At 32.8% G+C, this 11,720-nt stretch overlaps 1 protein-coding gene across 1 annotated transcript; it reads right to left on the reverse strand.

The window, feature by feature from the left end:
• Positions 1–6: 6 nt before the first annotated feature.
• Positions 7–10,454, reverse strand: LOC117104572. The gene is made up of 4 exons (XM_033245426.1): positions 10,325–10,454; positions 6,903–6,999; positions 1,561–1,635; positions 7–626 (listed from the first exon to the last, which is right to left on the reverse strand). Exons 2-4 carry the CDS (start codon positions 6,983–6,985, stop codon positions 443–445), a joined length of 342 nt encoding a protein of 113 aa, XP_033101317.1. The 5' UTR covers positions 6,986–6,999; positions 10,325–10,454; the 3' UTR covers positions 7–442.
• Between the last annotated feature and the right edge of the window lie 1,266 nt (positions 10,455–11,720).

Genomic DNA, 11,720 nt, shown 5'->3' on the forward strand with positions numbered 1-11,720 from the left:
TATTTCATGGTTCTATTCTGCAACAAAAAAAAATGATATTTTTTATATACTTTATGAATATTAATTGTTTTAAACTTAACTAAAAGTAAAGAATCTCACCGTAGACCTATTTTATTTCTTCTCTGAAGTTATAAATAAATACAGATAGATGTATATTGAAACTTACAAAACACATAGTCTTGAAATGTTGAGAAAAGAATTATTTCAAAGGTTTGAGACAAATGTCAGTTAAAAACAGGGATTTACAATTGAGTACAGTAGAATCCCAAATTTATAAAACCGGAGACAGTCGTTTCGCAAAATATTTTCTCAAGAAGACCTAAGAGTAAAACTGTTCCCGACAGTCACATCAGGAAGCATTAAATCACATCAGGAAGCGTCGTACGGCGCTGTCCGATTTGACCCCGTGTGAATACCACTTAACTGTTTCTTCTACCTTTTTTTATTTCTTTATATTATTTTCACCCTTCAAATCTAGCAGCAATTCCAAAAACCGTACTTCATCATATAGGTTTTGGTTTTCGTCATCAAGGTTTCTGGTTTCTTGGCCTTCCGCTTCCTCCATGTCGCCGAGATTTCGCTCTTCTGTATTCATCTCTTCGTCAATAAGTTCTTTTTTAAGTAATCTTAAAGAAAGTGACAAAAAATATGAAATATATGAAACGAAAACAAAACAGTGATTGTAAAAATTAATATAAATAATCTATCGGCTATGTACTTATTTTTTAATTGATTTAAAACATGCATTTAATGTGTATACAGTATAATACAGTTTTGCAGGTTTATTTATTTGGAGATTGTAAAAGAAAGCAAGACCTAGGAAAAACAACATCAAACTTAGAAACAAATAATTTTATAAACGTATCAGGTAGAGCCCGTCAACGAAAAAGAACAACTTCTTCGTTAAAAGTGGCTGGATAGAATCTGTGATAATACCCATAGGTCTTTGTGATCTACAGGTATGATGCTCAACTTGCATCATACATCGCAGGTTCGAATTCTGCCAGTGATATTTATTCACACAACTGCTAAGGAAATTTTTCGGTCTGTCTGATAACATTGGTCTTTGTGACTATGGTTTATTTATAAAATATTTATATATATGTGCATACAGATATAATTATATAAAAATGAAGTGTAATAATGCATTAGTGACATACAATTTATTTGACTGAATATTTTGAGCAACCTTTGCACTTCCTCATCGATAACACAATGAGCGTATGTACATACAGACATAATACATATACACACACATATATATATATATATATATATATATATATATATGGGCCTATATAAGTGTATATACATATAAGTTGCGGCAAATTTTAGACCTTTTTTAGATTTTTATATTATATAGATGTATTTATATCAGAAAATAAAGATTCTTTGAGATTTAGACATAATAGGCCTATGAAGTAATATAATTTATTAAATCACAAATAATTCAAACACGCCCTGTGTTCTTCGTCAATGTGAAGAAAACTGACAATAAACACACAATAAAGCAAAATTAAGGAAATTATACCGCTACCAGTAAATTGTAAACCTACTCACCGCTCTAAGGTATTTAGTGCTTTGCGACCCCAGACCACCTGGCAGTGTGATGGGCGGTTTTGTGCAACTGGTGACCTGAAAAATCAAGTAAACTCATCTGTTATATAAACTAATGAATGAAATAATGTTGGCCAAAAAATCAAGTAAGACATTGAATTCAATTAATCAATGATCAATCTGCTTCCATACTTGGAAGGAAATTGCTGTTGATATCCAAACAGATATAAGATATATATTTAACTCTCTTTTTACTGCTTTTTCTATAAATTCTTTTTCGGATAAACCATGTTTGTTAGCTTGTAACAGAACCTGTTGATTGGTTGAATCAATCACTCCGGATTTCTTTATTTTAGTTTTTTAGTATTCGACAAATGTCAATTATTTGATGAAACGCTCATCCTCATCGGATCGAATGCACCGTTCATTCCAAATTTTCATCAGTTTTTTTTTTTGACGAATTGTGACACGCGTCCGCGTGAACTTTGCCATTATTTATATTCGTTCTTTTTCCAGGTTTTAGTAACCCCCTTCTTTATTTGTATGTGTATTTTCATCTATGATTTTCTGAGTACCGTACATGTTGAAATCCGATGTACGCAGAGTTAGTTTTACCGTACTGTTTTTGATAAACACCACGATTGACAACGATATGTTAGTCTTTTTGTACGACAGACACAAGAAACATGCAGCGAGTTTCCAACTTTATTCCATAATTTTTAAAGAATCGCATATTTTATAAGTGATAAAATAAAATAAACTTTCAATCTGATTGAACATTCTTTTTTCACACATATATAAGGCCTATACCGTACTCGCGCGAATAAGCGCCCGTGCGCTTAAAATATTTTTTGCACTTTTTTGGGGCGCTTATTCAAACGGGGCGCTTGTTTAAACAGGGCGCTTATGAAAACAGAGTGGATATTGAGGAGGCGCTTATGGAAATAAATGAAAATCGAGGGGTTCTTATGGGAAATTATTAAATTCAAGAGGCATTTTTTGAATGAAAAAAAAAATATAAGGACATTACGAATGGTGGTTAGCGGAAAAGATAATCGTCAGAAAACATGGCTCATGACAAGAATGCTGTGAATATTTACATAAAATCAAATAGCAGATGTAATTAGTGGTGGTGGGTAGTGGTTAGCTTGTTGGCCATCGGCCGATTGAGATTAGCAAGATGGCAGGATCATTGTATTTTTTCTTGAAAACTCACATGAAAATGTGCTTTTCGGAAAAAGAAAAAGAGGAGTAGGACTAGGCATAGACAAATATGTAAAAAGAGTAAAGTTGGAAATATACTGTCTGTCCATTGATCGGAGCTCTCATCTGTCCAAGAGAAATAATATTCTTATTTTGATATTGACCTAAGAAGAATTTGATTCCACTCTGCAGCTCAAATCAGGCCAACAACCACATTCCTAGGATTGACTTACTAAAAAGAAAATCTTATGATATTATTTAGGGAGCGCTTATTCAAATTAGAAGGGGAGCTGATTCAAACGAGGCGCTTAAGGAAATTTGTTAACGTTAGGAGAGGGGCGGTTATTCGAAAGGGGCGCTTATTCGCGCGAGTACGGTAATTATTATGCATATTGATTAGTGGTCATGCTAGACATCAATATCATAAAGCTCAGTCTACACTATCCCGTATGTCCATTCATTATTCATTATTCTTTATTTCAGACTTTACATCCATAGTTAAACATCGTCAACTTAACTAATAATAATATAAATACAAGGGGAAAATAAACCCCACATGATCCTTAGAAATTAAGGATTAACATAAAGAAGTTCGTTCCATTTTTTTGAGAGCCTAGAACTTTCAAAAAATCCATTTACAGAACGAACTAAAGGGTTCACACAAGTAGAAAATCGCTTTAAAAAGCTAAAGATTGATTTTCTCATAAATTCTTGGAAAGATAATAAATTATTATTAACAAATAGTGCATTAGCACTACAGTATCTCGGTTGGCGTAACAGTTTTCTTAAAATATTGTTATAACATAATCTCAGTGTGATCATAGATGAAAGCCTATACATAGACCAGAGCGTAGAACAATACAAATTCATACAGAAAGAACGAAATAATATACATTTGACTTCATCACTGCACTTGATAGATTTTCTACAGATTACATTTCCACGTATACTCAATGATCTAACTTGTCAGACCTTCTCCTCGCGAAACAAAGTTCAGTGGACGCTATGGAGTAGGCCAACATCTCTTAAAATAGGCCTTGGTAGTCAAGACTGTATAAATATTAATGGACTATAATTGTAACAATATCCCTATGACTAGACACAGTTTATGTACAGTATGGTCTTTGAAATATAAAAAGCACAGTAATATTGAAGCTGGCTATTTCAGTAGGCCTAGGCCAACAGTATAGCATATAGGCCTAGATAAGCTTACTGACCGACCCAAAAACATCAAGAAAGTAATCAAGCAAGTAGATATGACATGTGTTTTTAGCAATTGTACGCCCCCTGTAGTGGTACTGATTCTGAATTATAAAACTTTAGACACAGTTGTTAACTTACAATTTTACAATTAAAAATTGTAATGAGAAAAAAATAAAATCTCATTCAAACCTGTATAAAATTAACAGACTGTAAGCGTGTTTGCTTTATTCTTTTGCATGATTCGTTGGCTGGTAACATTTTTTATGGATTTTAGTAGAACCGTCTGTAAATCAGTGAAAGTTATTGTTTACTTTCATCTTATTTTAATCGTTTTAAATAAGCTGTTTAATCGTTTTAATTGGATAGACAGCCTTTAATAAACGGTACGTAATATCATGTGTATAGAAAAATATAAAATTAATATTTAGATATATATGATTGCCATATGAATCTACGCCTATTACTTTTATTCATATTGAATATGAACGAAATATATACTAGAATTGTCTTAATACCTGTGTCCGAGCATTTCTGAACGTTTTATATATCCTACAATCAGTAGTATGATTTTATTTGAATTTAATAGAATTTATTAGGTACTCGAGATAACAATACATAAGAAACGAAGACAAAAGAGCACCAGGATTACCCATTAAGCCGACGATAGTCATGCTCATTTTCAATGGGGTCCTTATAGATATTCAAAATGAAAAAAAAAGAACAGGCAATTGTAGATGATGGATGAGGTGAGGCAATATATATATATTTATAATGTAACAAATGTAAAAAGGTACAAAAGTAAAAGCAAAAATTCTTAAAATGTTTAGAAAACGTTATGAAAGATAAAATCTTCACAGGCATGAATCAATTATTTAAAAGAGAAGCATACGTTAAAAACATGTTTAAAATTCAAATGGAAAAACAATTTAGATTTCTGAAAGGTGTTTTTTTTTAGTTTAGTTTTAAAAATACTCTGCGATCTAACAATTTTCATCGTGTCTGGAAGAGAATTTCAATCTCGAATGGATGATAAGTAAAATGTTGTGAAGGCAATGCCTTTGGCAGGAAGAACAACAAAATTGAACTGGCTCCCTCTTGTATTATGGTTATGAAGGCTTGAGGTGCGGACAAGTCTATCGGAAAGGTATTTGACATTAGTTTTATTAAAGATTTTATGGACATGATTAAATTTGAGAAATTTCACCCGATCTTCAATATTTAGATACCCAAGACTACAAAGTTCTTCATGTCCTATGTGTGACCTAGGGCCCAGTTCAATAATAAATCTAGCAGTTTTATTTTGCGATATTTGTATCTTCCTTTTGAGACATTTGCTTATACAATACCATTGTACCATGCAGATGCACAGTAGTCAAAGTGGCATGTAGCTGAGCAAAGTAATTTACGGATTCTAATATCAAAGCCTGTTACTTGTCTAAATAAAAATTTTAATCTTGAATTAATGGTTCTAGCAATGAGCTCACATGAGATAGTTTGATCTATTTCAAGACATAAATACTTGATAGAAGTGGACCCATTAAGTGTATGTCCACATGTGATAATTTTAAAATCGGTGTTGCGAAGCTTTCGTTTGGTTCCGAAGAGTATGCATTCGGTCTTTTCAATGTTTAGTGAAAGCTTGTTATCAGTGAGCCATTGTCGGCAAGAATCTAAAACATTTTCTAGTTTGGATGAAATAAAGTCAGGGTTAGGATGGGAGAAATAAAAATTGCGCTATCATCAGCATAAAGTAATAGCTTACTCAGAATCATATCATTTATGCAACATAAAAATAACAGTGGTCCCAATATACTGCAATGAGGCACTCCTGACGAAAAAACTAGTGGTTCGGAGAAAGTGTTACTAATATTTACCGTAAAATTTGTTTTCTATTTTGCAGGTAAGACCTGAACCATTCGACAGAATCAAACCCCATAAGTTTGAGTTTTTCACAAAGAATTTGATGGTCGACTGTGTCAAAAGCTTTGCATAAGTCGATTAAAACCATTCCAGTGTAAAATCCTTGAGACATGTTTGTCTTGATGGAGTCAAGAAGATGGATGGTGGCAGATTCTGTGGAAAAGTTTTGTCGGAAACCTGATTGGAACTCATATGTTATTTTTGTAAAAAATTCTTCAACCTGAACCTGAGCTCCCCCTAACCGGGGCAGGGCCCGGTCGGGGAGAGCTCCCCTCGGTCGGGGAGAAAAAGCACAATTCGTTGGGGAGAAAAACAAATTATATGTATTTTCTACATATTTAGTAAAATGGATTAAATAAGCCTTTGAAACCCCTAAATTGTTAAAACTTTTTGGGCGAAGCCCCCTGGACCACTTTCGAAACCTTTTAATCGAAGCTCGACCACACCCACTTTGCTTTCGTCTAGGAAATCTGACCCCTTAAGGTAAATGGGGGCGCTGTCTCTTATACACATCTAGATGTGTATAAGAGACAGCCCCCACCCTCCCCCCACCCGTCGGGAAAATCCTGTAGCCACCCTTGCTGACCAGATTCAAAGCTGCTTTTTATTCAAAGACCATGCTGTCCGTAAACAGTGGTATAGGGATATTTTAATTACAATACTAATAGTTCGTTAATTTTCACTGTGTCGACTGCACTGTCTTGACCGACTACCAAGAGATTTTGGCCCACCCTACTACTGATACGCCGTAGTTTCACAAGCAGCGAGCACTGTTATCCCACTCTCGAGGGGTAAGTCAAACATGCATTCATGTTATCAGTTCACCTAAATGACCTGAAATAGCAAACTCCATAATTTATGCCCTTAACTGTACAGGAAAATATCTTGCAGCCCGTCCTCCCTCCCTCCCTCTAATTTTTTTTTTTTCCAAAATTATAAAACAAAAACTGTGTAAAAAAAAAAGAAGAAAAATGGAGGATGACCTAAAATGTAATGATTGATCGTGCAATAATACTTACATGCATTCAGGAGGAGGCGGGGCCTCTGTACATGTTATGAGAACAAGGACCGAAAGCAATAAAACCATAAATCGAAGATGCATTTTGCGTCTGTAATCTGAAATAACAACAACAACAACAACAACAATAATAATAATAATAATAATAATAATAATAATAATAATAATAATAATAATAATAATCTCATTTATATTCTCATCCATATCCTTCCGATCTTTTTCATTATTCTCATCAACATCATGATCATGCACTATTAAATTCATTATATTATTATTTTTTATTATTATTGTTATTATTATTATTACTACTACTACTACTACTACTACTACTACTACTACTACTACTACTAGTAGTAGTAGTAGTAGTAGTAGTAGTAGTATTTAGGTCTCCCTCTGATTAAAACCACTTTTGGGATCGGGTTTCGACGGTCTTTAACAGCTTTGGCCTATTGTAATAAAGACAATTGTTATTGTGTGACCACAAAAAAGTGGTCTTAAATTAATGGGAAACTTGTAATCTGAAAAAAATTGTACCACAGTCCTTCGCCAACTATTAACATTATTTTAAGTTTCAGATGGGCCTACTTCCATTTAGAAAAATGTTAATACTACTTTTCCTAGTAACAGAAACCTTATTTGAAAGTCTATAGCATACTGTTTAAATTGCTAAATTTAAAATCATCGACGTGCTTAACATCCATCCAAAATATAATATAATGTAAAATTAATTAAAATATAATAATTGCTCAATGTTATCGTTTCCAATTGAGAAAAAAAAATAACTAAATAAACTAATACAGAAATATATATTGTGATGGGCATGGACGTATCCTTAAAATCAATGTTTTCATAATGTTTGGTTTTCTTTAACTGTTTTAGACAAAAACAATAAGATTCAAATAATATGTTTTTATATAACATAAAACATTTATTTTATTTTTTTTTCATCTATCACTTTTAACTTTTAAAGAGGTCTATTTTCAAAACAAAGATTAGGAATCCTCAAATCTAGAAATAAAAGGTAGGATGGATAAACAAACAAGAAAGGACCTTTAATTTGTAAAATTGAAAGTAAAGGAAGCGAATTTTATTGAAGTTTGATTCGCCCAGGGTGCACGAACTTTTTAAGGTAAATGGGGGCGTGTGCCCTTAACTACCACCCATATCCGTACATACGGGGGTTAACGGATGTAGAAAAAGCTTAAAAGTTTCACTGAGTAATGATTCCACTAATATACGGCTATTTTATTGCTCACTGATTATTGCTATCGGTGAAACTTTCTGTCGGCGACACTTTATATGTAGGTAACTGCTGGGTCCGATTCGGAACAGGGGCTCGATGGATAATTTCTAAGCATGTCTAGTTCTAAATCATGGTATATGGTTGATTATTGTTAAGTATTCTTTCTCTAAGCCTTTATAAAGGTGTAGGATGAAGCGCATGGCTGGCATACTAAAGGCTTATCGTTTGATTCCATGGTCGGAATAAGACTACATATTTTTATATATCCACGTTATTCTTTATATCGTACTTTCTTTGTATAATCAACAATAAATTACCTTCATGTTGATTTTAAGTTAGATACAAGTGATGATGTGAAGTGTTGCCTGTCATACGCAGCACACTTTCTCTGTTCGTTGTTGTTCTCTGTTGTTTTGTTTTTAGCAAATCATAGCTAAAGACAGTTTTAAAGAATGAACGGACGAACAAATGAATAATTAAATGAATAAATGAATACATCATTAAATAATGACTGGCCTTCGCAAGGTGTAGAATATAGTACACGCGATACAACATAACTAAGATGGCAAATGAATAATTTACAACAATTTATTGAAGATACGAATCAACGAGATCTTTCGGCCGTATCGTATGAGTTGTATCAATTTATATTTATATGTATATATATATAGAGTAGAACCAGTAATTCTGGTTCTCATGAATTGTTGTCAAATGAATATTTCTGTTAGACGCCTGTTTGAATGTTATTAGATACACCATAACATATGAGACAATCAGTATTTGTCCTAAGGCTTCATGCCTATACACGATTAGTTGCAAAATGATATATATATATATATATATATATTATATAATTTATATAAAATTATATATATATTCATATATAAAGCGAAAGAAATTGATTGCCTTCAGAGCCAGTTGAAACGTGCCTCATGGTATATATAGATGAAAGAAATAGTCGGAGGCTTGGATGGAACAAAACGTGTCTTCAATTATCAAGATCTAAGGTACAAACACATCTATAAAACTGTACAAAATCGTCTTAAAATTTAAAAACTACTTATTGAAATAACTTACATTAAAAATACCTACGATTTTCCTATATGATACATTTTATTATAAACTAAATCAGAGTACGAAATAAACGGAAATCACTGTGCATAGGTATTTTAATGTAAATTACTTCTAAGTAGCAGATACAAAAATGAACAGATTTTTCATACGTTGACATAATAGACAAAAAATGTTTCCTCGATGGTCCACCGGCCGGACGTTGTCATCGGACTCGAAGGAAAGCTAATACATTAAATATATCTCTATTACTGTGTATGTCAACGTATGCATTCTTTTCATTTTTGTATCTGCTTATAGTTATATATTCCTGTGAGACATACATGGAATCAACCTCAAGTATATTTTCTGTAATTTTTAACTTTGGCATTTTAACCAAGAAAGACTGCGATATCTTTGACGGTGAAGTTTTGGATGTACAGAGCACGACTTATAAATACATTGAGAAAAGTTTTCTTAGAATAGTGCAAGTTGGTAGTTACCTATTGACTAGTATATAGAAGAACACATACAGACGGTAATGAATGGAAATAGAATATATATATATATATATATATATATATATACACATAATGACAGACAATTTCACGAACGTACCAACAGTCCGTATATAATTTTATAACTATATTTACAAGTGTTCGTTTTACATGTAAGATTGAATTGGAATATTAACCTTCCAAGCGACTTAATATTTCAAGTATATTTTCTGTAATTTTTAACTTTGGCATTTTAACCAAGAAAGACTGCAATATCTTTGACGGTGAAGTTTTGGATGTACAGAGCACGACTTATAAATACATTGAGAAAAGTTTTCTTAGAATAGTGCAAGTTGGTAGTTACCCATTGACTAGTATATAGAAGAACACATACAGACGGTAATGAATGGAAAAGAATTAAACCAATACTGTTCAGTTCGAAGTTTATATTCATTTCCCAATTCGAAATGTCACATAATATGCCGCTACTCTTACTAAAATTTCAAAAGCAAACCGACTGCAGAGACAGGCCAAACTACATTTATTACATAACGAACACTCGTATTGTATACGTAATTTTTTTTAAAGATAGGCCAATAAACCAGACATGAATAATGCTTTACTTTAACCTACCTTTCAAAGTGAGAAGACACCCTTGAATGTGTTACACCATCAAGGAAATCACGATGCCAATAGGCGGTTCAGTCGAATTAAGCTATATAAATTTGATCAGAATGCAGGATGATTTAAATATCAATACGCCTGCTTACTTAGTTGTCAAGAGCGTGGGTGGTCTTTGAACCAAGTTTCTTTTGGAATTCAAGTGACGGTTAGTCCTACAGTTTATTAATTCCATCTCGGATTGGTGACAGCTCTATCTCCCAAAGAATAACAGATATTTACTAAACAAAGCACTATTTTCGTGACAGGTGCTCCACTTGTCGAAACAACAACGGATTTATAACAATATGGTATTCCTCAAACTGGTGATTTTGTTATCAATCTCGGGCCCCAGAGTTAATTTAGGACTAATACGAAAAATACAAACGTACTGTATATTCCTTTCTTCAATCAAAAAGTAGAACTTAAGTGACCTCAATGGTTTAATTGAACAGTTAGCCTATTTGCTCGATTTACCCTTTATAAACAGACTTTCTCTTCTTGTTCAATATTTCTATAAGCTAACGGTACCCTATTTATTTGTCTAATTACTATTGTTGTTTTAAACCTTACTCAATTGTTATATTATTTTGTAGTTTTATTGAATTTGATTTCAATGTTCGAAACCCGCCAATGCCGTTCTTGTGTGTGTCCTTGGTCTTCGGATGGGACGTTAAGTCGCCGGGCCCCGGTGTTCCGTAGGGTGGTATTTGGCGACTACGGTACCTTACCGTGGGCCCTAAAAATGCCTAATTTTTTAGATTGGACAGGGGCGATCAATCAATATTTGCAACAGTAGATTTCATACAAATTTGCTCCATCCGGCTCTACTCTATCATGGCAATTTTATACAAGTATATACCGTACTGCACATATCCAACTATTTATAAATATTCGAATAGTTTCGTCAGGTTTGATATAGACGAAAGCTCCCAGTAAGTTTACATCAAAGTGTGCTTGGTTTATTATTGATTTAACATTTAGGCAATAATTATAAGTAATTATCAAAAACCCGGCGATTTCAGGTATTTCAATTGACCTTTAAATTTGTTACTGAATGACGTCATTTCCTGTGTAATTTTTAGACTCATTTTGGTTTTGGTCAATATTATGACGTTACAACGTGCTAGTGCAACTCATTCTTCTCTTATATAAACAAAATAAGAAAAGTATATTAATTTCAGGCATTGTTTTTCATCAGGGGAGTCACTGTTTCAACGAATACCTCAAAACCTGCTTATTATGTTTTAACTGAATACTGTATCTTTTTTAATTTTACTTCAATTTATAGAATACCGGTAACATTATTGATTTTAACCTTTTCACAGATGGTTAAAAAATTATCTCTGTATAAATAACACTATATGAT

This window comes from Anneissia japonica, unplaced genomic scaffold (assembly GCF_011630105.1).
Source record: "Anneissia japonica isolate Jap-2015-1 unplaced genomic scaffold, ASM1163010v1 scaffold287755_len519135_cov135, whole genome shotgun sequence".
Classification (NCBI taxonomy): domain Eukaryota; kingdom Metazoa; phylum Echinodermata; class Crinoidea; order Comatulida; family Comatulidae; genus Anneissia; species Anneissia japonica.

Bases quoted from the DNA above. Each gene is read 5' to 3' on its own strand.
- LOC117104572 (XM_033245426.1), bottom strand. From the start codon at position 6,985: ATGCATCTTCGATTTATGGTTTTATTGCTTTCGGTCCTTGTTCTCATA. The intron at 1,636-6,902 runs GTAAGTATTATT...TTGATTTTTCAG, and splicing joins CCGCCTCCTCCTGAATGCAT to GTCACCAGTTGCACAAAACC. The intron at 627-1,560 runs GTGAGTAGGTTT...ACTTTCTTTAAG, and splicing joins GCACTAAATACCTTAGAGCG to ATTACTTAAAAAAGAACTTA.